Genomic DNA, 18699 nt, shown 5'->3' with positions numbered 1-18699 from the left:
ATTGTAAAGATATTAGAAATGAATGAACAAAAAAGTGATTTCATTTTATTTAGAACTTGCACATCTTTGGAGATCCAACTTTTGAAATATAAAATAAAATATTTGAGATTATTCTTGGTGTGATCAGAATAAGCAAATAAGTTTCCAGTTCATTATCTTCAAAACCCTCCTGAGCAATATTTCTGCTTTTCATTAATGCTGTCACACTGATGCTCTCCATAAGTCAGCTTTCAGCTAAATGTTGCCCACAAATATGTGCATTTCATTCACACATGCATTATTGCAAAGGGGGTAAAGGAGGGCAAAGCCTGACATTGGGATTTTAATATTCCTTCTAGCTACAATCCCTCCAAATTTAAACTTGTGTGTCAAAGTATTTCACACCCCTGAGACACTCTTGACAGGGCAATTTTTCCTAAGTGTTCCTAAGTTGTGCTCACCCATCAACACTCTCTTGATCCTACTGTTAAAATCATTGAAAACCAAAAGGAACAAAATACAACAAAATACTCACCCATGAAATCTCAGAATAAAGAACAAGTTTTTTGAGGTCTAGATAATTCACTGCAGTGAAAGGTTAGTTTTTACTTCAAACAGAGCTTTCAACATTGGGATCTTTGCTGGCCACAGAACCATTTCCAGCAAATTTCAGAGGATTTTAAACAGTACCAAAAAATTTCCCATCTTCTACATTGCCATGCAGAGCAGCGAGATCACCTTTAGGAGGAGCCTCATCCCCTCTGTACAGCCAACAAAAACTCTCCGTGGCTCCTGCAAAGCTGCTAGAACTTTACTTCACAAAATATGGTTTCACTAGCAAAGATTCTGAAAAAGATGGAAAACAAAAAAAAGGAACTTAATGAAATCTATTCGATAATCTTTTCTCAAAATGTTCTGCTGTATATTAACCTCTTGTGAAGGATGCTTGTCTAATTTGTTCTTTAAAACTTTAAAGGATGGTGCAGTATTGGTTAACACAAATATTAAGAATGAACAAGCAAATCTTTAACATAAACAGCCTGACATAAACAAAACAGAACCAGAGGCAGTGGAGATAGAAATCTGCTGAGCAGTAAAAGCAGTTTAGAAACAAACATTGTTATTTTGAGGACACAGTGAAGAATAGAAAGTTGATTCTCTATGGAAGGGAGAAGAAACAAATTTGAGATTATTATTAGGGGTGATCACAAGAGTGCTTCTAACAGAAATCAGGATCAGACTTAACTGAAAGCAGGAAAGGCCAGAAAGCTGAATAGAAGGTCAGCTTTTACAAATTTAAGCCAACCTTTCTAATCTTGCTGCCTTTGTTGCTAACACTTCTACAAATGTATCTGCTCACTTCCTTCACTCCCCTCTTGGGCCAAGGAAGGTGAGGTAGCCCCTCATTAATTTACCTCACTAATGCACTTTATTCTGCATTAATCTCATTCATATCATTTGTCAGAGCCTTGAGAAACAGAAGTAATGTCCAAATTGATTCTTAGTGTCTGGACTTGTCCTTTGTGGTATTTGACCAAATGTCCAAATTGATTCTCAGTGTCTGGACTTGTCCTTTGTGTTATTTGACCACCAGCCCAAGAAACCTCAGTGTCTAATTGACTTCACATCTTCAGTCAGCAATTGAGCCCAGCACTTACCAGTCACCTTAGAGCTGAAAAGTTTCCTAATGGACAACCTGATTATCCTTTCCTACAGGTTAAGCCCCTGTAGGCACAAAGAAAATGCTATTCCATTCCTCTTCAGAGACTTCTCTAAAATCATTGAAATCCATGATTGGTATCTCCACCCAATCTTCCCAATTCCCAAACTACATAGCCCATATACCATGTTTTTCTGCATGTCAGATCACTCCCACTTTGCTCTGAGTTTGTTCCAATCTGACATTATTTTCTCAAAGGGCAATAAGGAAAAGCTGGCCTGATACTGCAAGCTCATCAATGCAAAGTTGCACACAGAAATATTTCAAGTGCCTCCTCCTCCCTGTTAAACATGCCAGATGCAAACCTGTTTCCATAGCAATATGACCCCTGTGAGGAGTTACTTAACCAAACTTGTTTGACTTGAACTGCAGTGGAAGAGTAACACCTGTGGAGGCAGTCACTGCACTCAGCAAGGGGACAGTGAGAGTCATTTAGCAAGAGGGATTAGCATCCTTATTTAACTCCACTCTAGTATTCACTCCCTTCAGTATCAGCCATGTACTTTGTCCCCTGCATGATTAATATCTCCAGTGATGTGACAGAAGCAAATGTTTTCTGGCCTCCTCACCTCAGCCTGCAGTTTGTTTTCTCTCCCTGTAAAAGAGTGGAAAGAGTCTACCTCTTACAGCTATTGTCTTTACACTGGGTGTTGTCTTGTCACATCAGTTTTTAATGGCATCTCATTTGATTGCCCTGGCCTGCCAGTTTGGGCACCTGCTCCTGGTTTGTATTCCTCCTCAGTAGGTTTTGTGCAAATCCCAACTGTGTCCTATCTTGCTACTGTTCAAAGATGCTTCTTTCTCAGGAGCCCAGCTGCGAGGTCAGTGATTTTACCCCTCTGATGGTTTTACTGCTCCTTGCAGTAAAAGGAAAAAAGAAAAAACAATAGGGGTAAGAAGTATTTGTGCAGCTACAGGCAATACCCTTCTCTCCTTTTCAGATGAGGACAGCCTTTAAGAGGACATGGTTTTTCCTGTTACTCTTGTACATCTATGTTTGCATTAGTTAGGCATCTGTGTTTGCATTAGTTACAACAACTAATGCAAATTGAAGCACCAATGCTGCTGGAGGAGCTTATCCTTGCAAAGCACACAGCTGTGGCAGGCCTAGCATGTCCCCTGGGGGGCTGCTGAGCAGTGGCTGCGCTGGTTGGAATTCTCTGCACAGAACTTTGGGGACAGCCATGTGACCAGAGAAAAACTGAGCTTCTGCAAGACCAAAATTGCCACCTCCTCCAGACATTTGTATCCCAGCCTGTACAGAAAACTCCCTAAAGTTACTGCCATTTCCATAAGATTTCACAGGGGCACTTTCCCTTCCTTTCCACAGACAGAGGAGGAGACAGACCATCTGACAAAACACCTTCTTCCTTTTCTCCCTCCACAAGAGGAAAAGTTGTGTATACACAAGTTTGTGACAGTGGACAAACTGTTGTCAAGAACTCCTTAAAAATGCATCACTTTTCAGACTCAACATCAGCTGTGCCCCACGATCCACCACAAGATACAAATCCAGGGGAAAACTGGCTGTTTGGAGTGCAGTGCTCAAGAATTACATACTGCCCCTCACTGCCTGCTCTCTGTGACATGTTGTCAAGGACTAATTGCAGGAGAGTAACAAAACTAAATGCCATAGGAAGCAGGGGGGAAAGGGGTTAACCTATGAGAAGGATCCCTACAACACCTGCAAGACCTAAGCTGCTTGAGGAGGAAGAGATAAAAGTCTGGCCTTAGCTTCCCAGGGTTAACAGCAAGTTCCTTGGTCTAGAGTGTGCTCTGAGGAAGGAAGCTATTTGTTCATCAGGCTGGAGAGGAGATGTCATCCAAGAAAGCAATTTGCCCTGGACCAAAAAAGTTGAAATCTTAATAGCTGGTAAAAAATCTTAATCTGGTAAAGGCTCCAAATGCTGAGGACTGAAGAAGACATCTAGCAGGTGTCAGACTGCCTGCTAAAGAAACCTGGACTGTAAGAGGTATCTTGAGTGGTCCTTTCTATCATAAACAGGAAAAGCAATTGAGGCAACCAAGTAATCGATTATTCCCGACCCTAGGGTAACCTGGGTGCTGATGGCAAGGGCTTCTGGATTCAGCAGTGGCAAAGCTTGCTGTGCACATCCTGGCCCTAGGTCAGGCTGTTGCCTGAGGCAGGTTCTGATGCTCCTGGCTCTATATTTCCTGTACAACAATTGCTGGACAGCTGTAAGCAACAGAACCTGGTTCCAGAGCCCAAAAGGACTGTGGAGGACTTGTGTCCATGTGAACAGAAAACGCTGCCTTTGTTCCTGTGTAGTGAACAGGAGCCACTGCTCCCCTGCCCGTAGGAGTAACAGTAAATACTCCACTACTGTACGCATTAATCCGAGCTCTAAGCTTATTCACAGGCCCTAAAATCAGCAGCTGAGACACTTAATCTGCTGATTTACCCTAATGCCAGGCGGCCGCAAATGAGATTGGCTTCCCCTGTTCCATGAGCTGTAAGCAGCTAACCTGCAGAGCACATCCCCCACACGCTGAACAAAACCTTTCCTCTCCTTTCCCAGGTAAACCACAAGGCGCTTCCTGAAGAAACATCCCTTCCCAAAGCGCGCTGCCCGGCACCTGTCGCTGCATCCTGGGACAGCGGACAGGCGCTGTCCCGGCCGTGCCCCCTGTCCCAGGGCTCGGCTCCCGGTGCGGCCGGGGCAAGGCGGGCAGGGAGGGGCCGGGGCCGGAGGAGGAGCCGCGCCCGCTGCACTTAAGGGCCGTGACCGGCGCTGCCCCGCGCTCGGGCGGGCCATGGAGGTGGCACGGGATTGCGTGGGATCGCTGCTGCGGTGAGTGCGGGCACGCTCCCGCCCCTTCTCTATGCCCAGTTCTCCGTGCCCTTCTCCATGCTGGCCGGTGGGCTCCGGCTGCCCTCGGTGGGCTGCAGCGGAGCCGGGGGCGCGGTGCGAGGGCGGGCGGGGCTGGCGCGGGATTAACCCCGATGGACGCTGCGTGGGAGAAGCAGGTCAGGATGGTGTCGCCGGCTGAGGCCCTGCTGAGGGAAGCACAGGCAGGAGCCCTACCTGCCTTTGAGGCGTAGTGGCCTCTCGGTGCCCGAGGCTGCTGACCACAAGCCCGGTGATGCTGTCACCGAGCCAGCCGCGGCCGGGGCGGTACCGCTCTGAGCGGTGCTCGGACACCCATCCGCTGCCGCTGCGCTTGTGGAGGCTCCACAGCTCGTGTTTGAGCAGGAGAACCACGCTGCGACTTGAACCCCAAGTCTCCTGACTAACTTCCAACCTTTTTCTATTTTGTTTTGGTTTTTCTGTTGTTTTGCCTGGCTGTTAGTGCTGCTGTGGTTGCCAGTGAACCCTAACTTAAAAATCAATCTGTGCCGTATCCTGGAGCGCGTTGTGCAATGCTGGTTTTTCTGAGCAAGGCTGAAGACCATTGCACCACATTCTTAGATAAACATATGGGGCACGTTGCAAACAAAGATAAAGAGTGAAATATGTGTACAGGGTTCAAGGCAGGCTTTTAATCCCCACGTCCTCGTAAAGAATTAAGTCATCTCTCCCACCAGATTTGACACTGGAGTGAGTGCTTGTGGCAGCATTTGTGAAGCCCTCTCTAGCAGATTGTAACTATCCAAAACAAACTGGATAAGATGCTAGGGTCTGAAGGTATTTGATCTTTCAATTATAAAATATTTTTGTATTTTCCACAGATGTGGGATTCCTTCTTCCTTTAGAGAAGAGCTAGGACTTGGTCCTTTTGGCTTTAAAGATTAATAAAGCAGTAGTGGATTTGTCTGTATTTAATGTGTCACTCAACTTTCTAGTAAAAACAACTGCACCTTAGCTCCTTTCCACCACTTGTTTCATGACTTAGCTCAATCAGCTTTTGATAGGAAATTATTTTTGGTAACTCAAGTCTAACAGGAATTCCCTGTATCAGGAATTGGTTTGTCTATGTTTTGACAAACCAGCAAGAATGGATCTTTCTAAGAGCTTTGAATGTAGCCTGGTCTGTTTAATCCTATGATCTAGGAAAGAGAGTGGCACAAAAAATAAAAACAAGCTTTCAGCAATAGGCCTGGAAATGGAAGGGTTCACAATCTATTTATCTTGCTGCTTTTCAACATCCTGCCTTTTGTCTTTTCATTAGCTGAAACCTCAGTCTGCCCTGGAGCCCAGACTCACTTCTTCATAGGCAGGCTTAGTTTAAAGATTATATTGGCAGGTTTTATCAATATGTAGGTGAAATGTCACCACTGTTAAATAACTTCTTAAGATCTTTCCTGTTCAGTGACTGTCTGGTGGCCATAATGTAAGCCCTGATCTATTGATCTGTTTGTTTTTCTTGCTCTGACTTTAGATAGAACTAGGCAGCAGTGTGGGGTGGCTGATCCTGACTCCTTGAGAAACCTTTGCTCAGAGCTTCAAAGTCCAGCTCAGAGTTGGCTGGGGTGGATGAACCCTGTTGGCTCAAGTCCTGCCCATGGGCTGTGTCCCTAGCATTTCTCATTCTTTATCAGCCTGTGTGTTTTGGCTGTTGCCCTTTTGCTTTGTCTTTTGTGAACGACAGCTTGGCTTTAACAGTGGGAAAGAAATCTTTTCAATGGGACTGATATTGACTGTCCCCACAAAAAAAAAAATTAAAATTGGAGTACTCACACATATATCGCTCAGGTTACTATTCTACACACAAGTTTTTTAATTTGTGGGAGGCAATGAGGTGCAATCAGCTGTGAAAGCTCTCAAAAGCCCAGTGCTGCACTGTTTGCCATCAGGGTGCCCTGTGATGTCACCAGCCCCAAAGTAGATGAGCAGCCTTCCTTCCTTCCTTCCTGAGGGAGAGACTCAGTGATTCAGAATGTGAGCTGCCCACGAGCAGTGGGGTGACTGGGGGCCCATTAATTAGTCAGCAGAGAGATTGGCAAGCAGGGCCTGCCCTAGCAGCCTTCCCTTCTGTGGGGTTTCAATGCCCTTGTCAGGGCTGCTGTCTCCATGTCCTCCGCCCTGGCCCTTTTCCAGGAGGAACAGTGCTTATTAGCTCTTTAATATGAAACAGTGCTTGTTTCCTGAAAGCCAGGCTGGCTGCTCATCCTCTCCAGCTTTGTCACAGGGAGGACAGAGGTTTCCATCAGCCCTGTGTGTGTAAATGCCAAATGGTGAGAGCCACTGTATAGCCAGGACTAGCAACAAAGTAAGAGCATGAGCTGGAACAAAACTGCTGAACGTTCTCCTCCTCTAAAAACAATTAAGGCTCCAATATGCCAAGGAGTTTTTGTGGAAGGTATAAACTTATTGTTTAGAGGAAAGGTAATAGCCCAGAAGAGTGGTTCAGAATTGGATTGGTAAACAAATGACTTGCTGAAATCTGAATCTGGTCAGGCACAAAAATGACATTCTGTGCATTCCAAAAATATGCTTATAGACCAGATAAGAGGTGTGGAAAAGATATTTATTCTGCACGGTTGGTGTGGATTTGCATAAAATGGACATCAACATTTGTTGAGTAAGTTGAGTAACTTTATACCATCTCATTGTGTGTTGTTCTATGAAGTCCTGTATTTACTCCCTGGCTGCAGATAAAGGCTGGCAGTTCACTCTGCCCTCATTGAAAGAGAATAGATTTTACTACATAAAGTTGACTTTTTACACCTATGTGGGAGAACAAAATGGGGATGTATCCCTTTCCCACCCCTGAGCAACTCAGTATGAAGGAGCCAAAGGTACATACAGAGGGTAAAGTCCAGGAATGTGGGAGACAAAATATTGCCTCCCTTTAAAAGGCTTAGCAATCAATCCTTCCCAGGTGTCAGGCAGAATGCCATTTCTGGCAAGCTGAGTATTGACTTAGCAATTATCATTTGGCAGAAAAAATTGTCACTAGGTGTAGATGAGAGCAGATCTGTACATTGGTGTGGGAGTAGATTGTTACTGGTGTTATGTTCTTGGTTTACCAAAGGTAAATATGCAATTGCCCAGAAAAATTTCAAATCTCTTTCTAAAAGTGATTTAATTCTTCCAGCCTTGCTGGCAGCCTGCTCCCAGACTATACTTGGATATTAACTTTGATTACATTTAACTCCTTCTCATACAAGCCTCTTGTTTTGTGTTTTTCAAAACCAGATGGAGTTTTATGGGCTGGAGATATAATTTACAAACAAATGCCTTGACTATTCAAAGTCAGGTGTAGCTGCATCACAAAGCTCTGCTTGCATTCTGCCAAGGGGTGCTTTCAATATGGGTAATATGTTCAGTCTTCCTAAAACAAACCCATATCTTAACACACAAGATTGCTTTCAACTAATTATGTATCTCACTGAGTGCTTATCTTGTAAATGAAGAGAATGAGCTAAGTAACTGAATGCAGTAAGAGCTGCTGCCTTTTAAATTCAGTTTTACAACCCATCAGCTTCACCGTGATTGTGACCTTGAGGTCAGCCGAGCTAGAGGTGTCTGCTTGAAATTGTATTAATTTTAAAAGTCTTTCCAAATGTCACGGGCAGGAGAGAGTTCAGAGATAACATATCTGTAGGGCAGTGCAGTATTTAATTTTGAAGTTAAGCTCCAAGAGTGTTGAGGTGATCTGTGGATTACTTGTATAATGTGATTATGTCAACAGTCTTCCTCCTTCTTGCAGTACTTGCCATGACTGTTTTTGTAACTCTGTTGAATTTTTATTTGTCTTAGATCTTTCATATCCATGGGAGCATCAGTAGGAGCAGTAACAAAACAGACCCTGTTCCCTCCTCTCATGCCTGCAGGGCGCCCTTTCCGTGTGTCCAACGCCTCCCGCAGCAGCCGCAAGGGAATTGTTGCCAGCAGCCTGCAGGAGCTCCTCAGCAAGGTACAGCAAGCAGTCTCTCTCTGACTGAAGCTCATACAGTATCCCAGAAAGACAGCCCACAGACTCTTGCTCTTCTCAAAAAACCACCACTAGGGAAGTATTTCAGATAAGTGAGTCTCAATATGAAGTGATTCTTTAGAATGCTAAAATCTCCTGGGGTTTTTTTCAGACTTTGGATGCCTTTGTTATAACTGCTGGAATCGTTACTCTGGTTTTGGAGGAAGATGGCACAGTTGTGGACACAGAAGAGTTCTTCAAGTCCCTGGATGACAACACACACTTCATGGTTCTAGAAAATGGACAGAAATGGACACCAGTAAGTGTTGACTGCTTCTCTCTCATTTGAGTAGAAATGGGTGGAGGAATGTTTGTGGCTGCTAAAACTGTTGGAAAGAGGGGAGAAGAGGAAGAAAAATTCCTCTGAAGAGGTACAGTGTAAACTTCTTGTTGAGCTTTCCTGGATGAAAAATCAAGTTCCTACTTCTTATTGTCCCTTGTTTGTACATAGATCTGTTGGCAAAATCCATCAGGAATTGAAGTAAAACATTACAACTGAAAAGACTTACAAGGAAAATCCCCTGCTTTTGGAGAAGTTTAGAAATATTCGTTCTTGAGCCTTTTTGTAACATGAAGAAAATGAGGACTTTGACTCTGTGAAGTTAAAAATATACAGTGTCTTTAAAGATTAGATTTAGACTGTAAAAATGCTCAAAACAAAGTAATATAAAGCAAGTTCTGACATCTGAAGGCAGTAATAGTTAATGATAGTTAGAAAAATGCCTTGTTTGATTTTGCAAATAGCCAGAAGTTGGCATCAGAACCTAATGTTAGTCTGCATGCTTCAAGATTTTAAGAACTATTTAAATTGGCTTGCTTTAGCCTTCTAATTATATGAATTCAGTATTCAATTAGTTCTTTTATGGGGAAATAGTGATCTATACATTAATAACCTAGAGTCAAGCTCCTAAATGTTTTTCCATGAGATGGTTGTTGCTGAAAAGCTGGCATCAGAATTATTTGTGCCAGGCACAGGGCTGTCTGTAAGCAGGGACGCAATTTTTGTGCCTGCACACATACAGCTCAATCATGTGGCCTTGTTTTCCCAGTCTCCTGTTGCAGTGTGGGCAGCCTCTATATTTTTTTCCCCAAATACCTCACTGGTTTTTCAAGCTCTGCACCTGGGGCACGAGCTCTAAGGGCAGGAAAGGAGCTGCAGCCAGGGTGTGACTCCACCTTGCTCCTTTCCCCTGTCTCCTGTCTGGCATTGCAGCAGCGCAAGTTTGGAGGCAGCCCCTCTTCAGAATGTGCTGAGTGACAACAGAGCGATTGTCACAGCCTCACCAGTCACCTGGAGTGTAGCACCAGCCCTGTCCTGCTTTTTCCAAATATTCTGGGTGCTAACGGGGAGGGGTATGGGGAGATGCTTCCAAGCACACCAACTGCTTGTACATGTCCAGAGCTGTTGTTGATAGGGGACCCTGTTGCTGGAGCTTGGAGGTTATCAAAGTAAAACAGGCATAAAATTGCTGGCTAATGATGAACTGCTGTGTTTAACTTTGTCTGACTTATCGTGACACTGTCTGAGGGCTGGGGTGTCAAGTACAGAAAGGCCCAGTCTTACACAACCTCATTGCTTCATTTAGCCTGCAGAAAACAGCCTGGTAGCTGCCAGCTCGGTAACCTTGAGAGGAATGTGCTGAGCAGAGGATCCCGTGTATCCACTAGATGTCTCTGTGAATATGGGTTCTCTCAGCTATTTTCTTTTTGGTTTTCCTTTCTTGAAGCACACACCCTGCAGCAGACAAGGGCTGCTTTCAATAAAGGAGGGTGCATTTAAGGTGGAAGATGACTTTTTCTATGCTCTCTCTCTCCTTTGCTTTTCCTCTTAAAATCTCATTAAACCCTTGGCCTAATCAGCAATAGTTCCCTCCCTGTGTTTCTTTTTAGTGGGAGGAAAGATGTTGTGAGCCAGGTTTTGAAATGAGTGCCCTGACTTTTCACAGATGTCATCTTTGTCAGTGTCTCCAAGAGCACTCATCAGTATTGTGTTCCTAAGCACAAGGACCTGATGTCATCCTGGTTATCTGGTGGCCTAACCTCGCTGCCTCAGAGAGAAGCCAGAATGTATCAGGATAAATAAATGGCAGCAACACTGTCCAGTGGTATTACCTCTGCCTTCAGTGTACTCTGAAGAAGCCCTACTACAGAAAATAAATATTCAGGAGTGGCTCTGTCACTCTAGAGTTTTAGTGTCTGTTTGAAAAACTTCAGAAGCCTATTCAGGACTTGAAAAATAATACATGAGCTACAGACCTCCTTTTCTGTGTGCTAATGCTTTTAATTCTAGTTTAGAATTGACCAAGAACTAGCTCCAAGACTGGAGTAAGCAAAGGTACTTCTGAAGAGCTGCACTGTTAACAATTGCCTTGCTGTAGTTTCCTGTGTCATGGTACAAACTGTCTCTCTCTTTTTAAACCAGACAAAGAATGGAGTTGTGGCTGTGAGAAAAAAGAAGAAAATGGGAGTAGCTAACATCACTTTTGATCTGTACAAGCTGAACCCTAAGGATTTTATTGGCTGCTTAAACATCAAGGCAACCTTCTATGAGATCTACTCTATCTCATATGACATCAAATGCATGGGAGCTAAAAGTGTATTACGGTGAGTGTGTTTCCACTACTGGGCAAGTGTACGTGCTAATGTAAAAATCTGTGTTTACCATTGGTTCTGTGGAGCAGTGGTTCTGTTTATAAAATCAGGATTTTTGTTATTTCTTACCTACTGACTAATTTATTGTATTTACTGAAAGGGTGTGTGTAGGGTTTCTTTGTTCTGCTGAGAGAATTTCCTCACATTTCTTTGACTTGTTTGTCTGAAGAATGCAGGAGGCTGGGGAAAGAAGCTCTTTGAAGAGGAGACTTCAAGGGGATGAAATGAAAGGAATTTGAGATCTGATGTCAGGGGTCTTAAAGCTTGCTCAGACATTGCAGTTCCTGCTTGCCAGATTCACCACTAGAGCTACAGGGAGGCAAAGGAAAATGGAAGAGAGATGACACTCTGCTCCCCTAATGTGGATTTGTCATCTGCAGTAAGACTGATATGACTATTCTTAAGCCAGCTGCTGTGGTCTCTGGGCTTGCTAAGGGAGCCTGTCAAAGACCTCTCTCTCCTGCAGGACTGATCTGCTGTGGGCTGTGAGTTTGGTAGATCTGCCTGTTGGGAAAAGCTGTCTTATTCAGGGGCAAAATAATACCTGTCCAGTTCCCTGTTCTCAGCAATGAGTTGAAAGTTGGTGCCTTGTCAAGATCAGCTGAGTTCTGCCCTGGCTCAGGAAGACTCCTGAGTTCCCCTTCCCAGAGGTGCTGTGCTTTGACAGCTGTTTAAGCTGCAACCCCAAGTTTCTGTACCTGACTTTTAGAGTTCTGGTTGAGACACAATGGTGTGCTACATTTTATTACTTGAGGACCAGATCTGATGAATATGTCATCAGTGACATATATTCATCATGAATGAATAGGTCATCTGTGAAGTTTTGATTTGTCCTGAGTGACATGTGGCCTTCAGATGAAGCAGTCTTTAAGCAGTTCTTCCTCTCCTGATGCAGGTATTCTGATTAGCACTGTACTGCTGATCTTCTTCTCTGTCCTTCAGTCTCACTGATCTCTCCCACTCGACTTGGGTGGTCCTAAATCTTTCAGGCTACAGCTGGTGTGGCTGGAGACAAGACTCCTCTCTGGTCAGGATGGAGTGATTATCCAGCTACATGCTACACCCACCTGTAACACAGATTTCATCAGGGTTTCTTCAAAGCAGAGGTTTGCCCTTGGACAGCTGCATTCTTCCAGTTCTTATGTTTGTCAAACTCTCTCGAGCCAAAAGAAACTCTGATCTCTGCCTGCCTGCTATGGAACTGAGTATCCACACTGGAACTTGTGCTGCTAAAGGAGAGTTTGAAGTGACAATTCTGCCTCCCTGCCAAGACAGGGCAGCTGGTGAGAAAGGAGCAGTGCTGGCAAGCAGCTGAACTCGCTGTGGAGTTCTTCTGGAAGCTCTGCTATGTTGCAGAGTGGAGCTGTAAGGGAATTGTCACTGTCAGGGTGGGACAGCACTCTGCTAGCAAAGAGCAGGGTGACAGAAGACATAACCTTGGGTACCCTTGAACACAACAGTGACATGGCCTGTCTCAACTTGCTGTTGAAATCAGAGACAGAGCATGTCAGGATCCTGGTGCAGTCCCTCTGCTAACGAGTTCCAGATTGCCAAGTCTGATGCCCTCTGCCCGAGCCCACGTGCTGGGTGTGGAGGGAAAAGACTGAAAAATGCTGCAGCTGTTCAGATGGGAGGGGCTGGAAGCCTGCCAGGTCTGATTAGTGCACTTCCCCTGGTGGTGTTTCCCTGTAGTGTCCCACTGAAGGATCAAATGTCGGGTTCAACAAATCACTTGCTCCGTGGCTCAAGTGGCAACTGCTCCTGTGTGCAAGTGACACACTGCAGCTGCTCAGAGCCCAGCACCAGGTGCAGCTTTCCTTGCAACTGCAAAGCTCCTTGGCCTCTTCTGTGTGCTGGAGGAAGAACAGGCTGCAGTGGCACGTGTGGGAAGCATGAATAAGGGCACAGTGTTCTGAAATGGCTTCACAGGCTCTAAGTACAGGGTATTCTGCTGTGCTGTGGCATTGGATTTCAACTGCAAAGCTTTCATGACAGTGGGGTTAAAAATTAATTTGTAGGAAGAAGATTTTTTTCCCTCTCTGCTTAAGCTCAAAGGATAAGTGAATAGAAGCAGAGGGTTCACAGCTGCATGTTTTCTTAGACAAGAATTCAGAAAATCTCTTTTTCTTTCAGAAGAGAGACTGATCTGGTTTCTGAATCTTCAGAAACTGATCCCATTTCCAGTTTTGGAACAGTTCCAGTTTTTTTGTACTGCTTCCCAATGCCTCAGCATCATACTTGAGTGCCCTCCTAACTTCTGGGGGAAGAGACTCACATGTAGCCCTCAGTACTTGTGTCCCTACTGTTTCTTGCAGAATGGAAAGATGCAGTTACAACTAAGTTGAATAAATGACCATTCAAATATTATCTCTTCCCCTGTGAAGATCCACAGTTTACATTGCCAACCTCTGATGCTTACCTTATCATATGGATTTGTACTGATTCTTACACAGCACTATATACTTGAATGCTGATTTTATCAAATTTGTAGAAAACAAAGTAGTTGTGAACTGAGAATTCTTGCAGCTTGGCCAGCAGTAATTTTCCTGCTTCACCTGTTTTGCTGTTGAGTACCCACTGTAATGTGATTGTTCAGCTTCAGATCTAATCAGGTTTGATCTGTGGCTTGCAGATAGATACAGGGTTGTATTAGTGAATGACAAAGGTGAGACATAAGGTGAATTTATGCTGCAGGAATGCTGCTCCCAGGCAACAAATCAAACAACAATCAAAGTTGTTTTCTGTGGTACTGTGATGATTTGAGTGATGGCTTTGCAGAAAGCCTGTAAGCGTCTACCAGGATGTCGGTCTGCTTTGTTGAATGTGATTTCTGGTCCTGCCAATATGCCAATGGTTTTCTGTCCATCAAGTATTTTCTCTAAAGAAGATACAAAAATGACATCTCCTCAGAACTGAGAAGGAATAAGAGCGGTTTTTAAATATATTGACTTTACTCATCATAATGTTGTAGGTAGAAAGGGGGAATGTAATCTTGCTGGTGATTTTTTTTGTAAACAAATTACTTTTCTTCCAGGAAAGTGCTTCAGCTACTATCCCATGCAGCACAAATAGCTGGACAGTTTCTGCTCTATACTGGAACATACATGCTGCAGTTGATGGGTGAATATGATGAAGAAGAAATGTGCATGAGATCCAGGCGGGAATAGTGACCGCAGCCGCGCTCCTAATGTCGAATCCTTTGCTCACAGACATTCTCCTGCCCAGCTCTGATTGTTACAATGTTATAGCAGGGTGGTGTGCACTAATGTGAACTAACATTTTTCCTGTTTGGGTGTGCTTGTAGGCCTTAGTCATGAGGTGTTGGATGTTCACAGGCTCTTAACACCGCAAAAAGATGGGTGCCTAATCTGGCAAAAGGAGAGAGAGGGCAGATTTTTATTCCAGAAATTCAAAATTAAGAATAAATATACTTGGAAATTTTAATACTTTGTAAGCAATGGAATATTTTTTGCACCAATCAGGACACTGGAGTTTTTGTGTGGTTATTTGTTGTTTGTTTTTCATGACTATCTACTTGCATTCTGAACAGACTGGGCTGTAAGGTGAGGGCATGGGGGAGACTGTGGGGTTTGTTTGTTTATTTGTTAGTTTTAATCCTTAACAGTGCTAGCATTAGTGTGAAGCTGACATTGAGGTGAAGTGTACCTATTTACTCCTGCTGACAAGGGAACTAGATAGACTGAAGTTGCACTTCAGTGACTGAGTCTTCTCATGAAGTCTAATTGGAGATTGTGCAAACACTAAGCAGAAGGTTAAAATTTAGCTTTACTTCCCTTGAAACAAATAAAACCTTTTCATTATAGTTCTTTATATTTTATTTTTAATCTTCAGGATGTTTGGGTTATTACAGCTCACACAGTGGAAGAACCTGATACATTTTCTTAATGAATCTGATGCCCGGTTCTGCCTGAGCATTGAACAATCTGCTGTGAACATGGCTTATAAACAACCGGCTGGAGCTTTTTTTTTCAAGGTTTAAACCACCACTTCTGCAGTTTTTACTGTTACAAGATGACCCTAGGTGTCAACTTGGGCTTGAGGTACATTTAAGAGATGCTGGATGATATTTTGTTGCCCTTGGGTTCGGGGGAGAGCAGCAGGACGCTGTCTAGTCTTGCATAACATACATGTATGCTCTAAAGTGAGAATTTGTGGGATTATGATCTCCCAAAACAAGCTGTATTAGAGGACAAAGTAATGCTTCCTGCAGTTTATTGAACTGTTGCTGTGCCCAGCTTTCAGTAAGCTTTTCCTCAACAGTGTGAAAAATTGGAGAACAAGTACCCTTGGGCATCTTCTGTCAAAATGCAGACTCATGTTGGTGAAGGAAAAAAAGCCCAATTTTGGTTGTTCACAGGTGCAGCTTTTGAGGTTTTTGTTTGCTTGCACATGAAGAACTTTAGGGAGGCTGAAAGCTCTTAAGGTGACATCCGATGCAGGAAATGTCTGTCCTGACAGTAGGTGCCACCTAGTAAGAGAAGATCTGGTGCAGAGAGAACAAGGGGGGCACAGAAATCAGTGGGAGTGAAAGGGAAAGGACCACTATGGACCCCACAGTTGTTGCCATGCCTCTGAGACAGGAATCCATTAACTGTGTGCACCAACTGCACTGACCCGATCTGCTAAAAGAGAAGCAGAAAGGTGCAAAAGATGAAGTATCATGGTTGGTGGTATTTATTCTGACCTCTTAGCTGGGTCTGTTCACTTCAAAAAGGTCACTGATACATAGGAAATTGCTCTTGCTTTTAGCTGCAAATCTCACTTCCATGTGTTTATTTTTTCCTTCCCACTGTGAGTGTGGCTGTGCCAGTTGGAGCTGCATCTTTCAGATCACTGCTGAGAGGAAAGGCAGCCTAAACCCACAAGCTAAAGGGACTGATGGATACAATTTTTGTTTGGTCTCTGCCCATCTCTTAAGTGATGGTATTACAAATAAATAGACAGCTAAGAAAAACTTTGTATTTTTTTCCTAAGCCCTGTTGTTTCCCATCTACTTCTGAGCATTTGCTGGAGGAGGCAGAGGGCATACTGCTCCAGATAAGGGGAGGACTTGTTCTTTCCTAATTTCTCACAGAAGAAAATGCCTGGAGCTTGCAGCACTGTCAGGTGTCCTTCAGAAGAAAACAAACTATTCTGGGAGTAATGAGAAAGCTTCCATTTTGATATAACCTCTTTATGTTTTATCTGTATTTTTCTTGACATTGCCTGCATAAATGATTGTTGCCATGCTAATAGTTGGCCAAAGTCTTTCTTTCCCTGTCAAGGAATTGCATTTAACTGACTTTACAAGGACACAGTAATTAATTTTTTCAGCTTTTAAGGACCACTTATTCTATTAAAACAAGCACACCTCTTGAAAGCAAATTCTCTTAAATGCTTCTATGAGTATTTATGTTGCCTGTGGTGGGAGCACCAGCATTAAAAGAAGGTAAAACCACTGGAATAGCTCATTGTTGCTTTGTTTGAATTGCTTCTTCAACATCTGTAGTACAGAAGTTTGTGCATGTCTGAACAGTGTAGATCCCAAATTCCAGCCTTCTCTAGCCAGAGGCAATTGTTAGAGGACTAACACACCACAGTTTGCAGTGGCACTATCTGGGAATCCAGCAGTGATCTGAAAAGCTAACCTGCTATGAATGTGCAGTGTTTTTAAGCAGCTGCTCCTTTAACAGCTTAAACACTTAAAACTTGAGCTGCTGAAGTTCCTGTGTGCAGCAGTCTCCATCTTGGAGCAATTCCTTCTGTTCAGCTGTTTGCATTTTGAATTAAAGTAGCTCAGCTTTGATATTTTCTCAAAATAGGAGGAGTGTCCTGGAAGTTGTGTCTAAAATTGTTTCATTGCTTCTGAATCTGGATCTTTCACAGGCTTAGTATTTGGAGGTGATGTTTTCTACTGTACCAACTTCTTTCTGGAAATAAAGTTTTGGCTTTGAGTCAAACTGGAGGACTTTATCATTCTGTGAGTTGGAACCAGTTTGATTTTTTTTTTTTTTTTTTTAGCAACATGCTTAAGAAGAATAGCTTTTACTTCAGCTGTATATTGTATGCAACACAGAAAAACGTTGGTGTTATCCATCTTTTAGAGAACTATATACAAGCACTGTACATTATCGAGCAAGACACAGAAAAACTGAAAACACAGTTTTTACTTCAGGAATGTGGAGAAGCAGCTAGATTTTTCCACTTGGCATTTTTAGCTTTAGTTTTATTTCCCATAAATCAGTTAACCTGCACCTGTTGCTGCTGCAGACAAGGCTGGGAGCAGGGGTGTGCAGGAGGTGTGGAACACGTTTGCTGCCTCCTTGTTTTACTGACCCTTTTTGCCTGTTGCTTTGCATCACTTACTGACAATGCACCAAGTCCTACTCTCTGGTGACCAAAAAAGGAATTTTCACTGAAGTAAGAGACCTTGTTGACTCAGGCACTGCTCATGTTCTGCAAACAGAGCGAAATTGCTTTCTTCTCTACCAGAATGAAGGATCTAGTAGCTTTCATCTGTGTGCAGTTTATCATTACTTCATTTCCTTCCTTTCATAAACCCCTGGAAGTTTTCTTGCACCTTCCAATTCTTTCAGGAGAAAACTTTTCTGTGCAGGGAGAGAGGAAAAGCCAGGGCCTAAATTCCTTAGATCTTTTTAATTATACTGTAGGAAGCATTATGAATCCCTTCCCTACAGAGGAGGGAAGATAAAAGCAGGAATATTGGACTTTGAACTGCAATTTTTTCAGTGAAGTGTGCAGAGAGGTAGGTATTCACAGTTTTGGAAATGTTGGTATTTCTGTATATGAAATGTGAAGAAAACTTTATATGATCATTCCTAACTGGCAGAAATATAATTCTCAATCATTTCAGTGTGCTTCTTTCCTGAAATCACGCTTGAACTAAAGACACAAGCTACTTAATTAAAAGTTTAAAAAAAAAATTGAACACCATAGTACAAATTATATTTTTGACTTGATGCCCCAAGGTTTATTAGAGGGGATTATTGTGGCGGTTATTATTGTGATTATTATTTATTATTGTGATTAACATACCACTTCAGTTATGTATCAGCAAGTATCCTTGTGGGGCTTAGAGTTTATCACTGCTTTTTCATTGACATATATGTAGCTAAGATATCTTTAAGGATTATTGTTTTGTGAAGGGAAAATACAGCATTTTTGCACTGCACAATTTTTAATCTCAGATTATCTTGCTGTAGATTACCTTGCTGTGAAAACTGAGATGGGTGAAAATTGCATTCAGTGATGGCAATATTTTCTGCTGTGTGGTGCCAATTTGAAGGAACATCGTTCATTAATAAATAAAATCACGTAGTGGCTTTGGATGTTGTCTCTATTAATTTCCAGAATAACTTATTCCTGAAATAATCATTAATATTAATGAATCTATGGTCTGGCACAAACTGTTTCCAAATGCTGGACTGTGGCAGTGAAGTAACTGGATA

General features: G+C 43.0%; 1 protein-coding gene across 1 annotated transcript; it reads left to right on the top strand.

Annotated features, from left to right (window-relative positions):
- The first annotated feature begins 4288 nt into the window (after positions 1–4288).
- CIDEA (cell death inducing DFFA like effector a) lies at positions 4289–17195 on the top strand. Its single transcript, XM_071456878.1, has 5 exons — positions 4289–4512; positions 8365–8521; positions 8691–8837; positions 11001–11182; positions 14265–17195. Exons 1-5 carry the CDS (start codon positions 4475–4477, stop codon positions 14395–14397), a joined length of 657 nt encoding a protein of 218 aa, XP_071312979.1. The 5' UTR covers positions 4289–4474; the 3' UTR covers positions 14398–17195.
- The last annotated feature ends 1504 nt before the right edge of the window (positions 17196–18699 follow it).

Source organism: Agelaius tricolor, unplaced genomic scaffold (genome assembly GCF_023055355.1).
Source record: "Agelaius tricolor isolate 1412-34295 unplaced genomic scaffold, bAgeTri1.0.p SCAF_2, whole genome shotgun sequence".
NCBI classification, from domain to species: Eukaryota; Metazoa; Chordata; class Aves; order Passeriformes; family Icteridae; genus Agelaius; species Agelaius tricolor.
Note: the sequence above shows the minus strand (reverse complement) of the source record. Positions and strands in the feature narration are given on the sequence as shown.

Bases quoted from the DNA above. Each gene is read 5' to 3' on its own strand.
- CIDEA (XM_071456878.1), top strand. From the start codon at position 4,475: ATGGAGGTGGCACGGGATTGCGTGGGATCGCTGCTGCG. The intron at 4,513-8,364 runs GTGAGTGCGGGC...TATTTGTCTTAG, and splicing joins TGCGTGGGATCGCTGCTGCG to ATCTTTCATATCCATGGGAG. The intron at 8,838-11,000 runs GTAAGTGTTGAC...TTTTTAAACCAG, and splicing joins ATGGACAGAAATGGACACCA to ACAAAGAATGGAGTTGTGGC.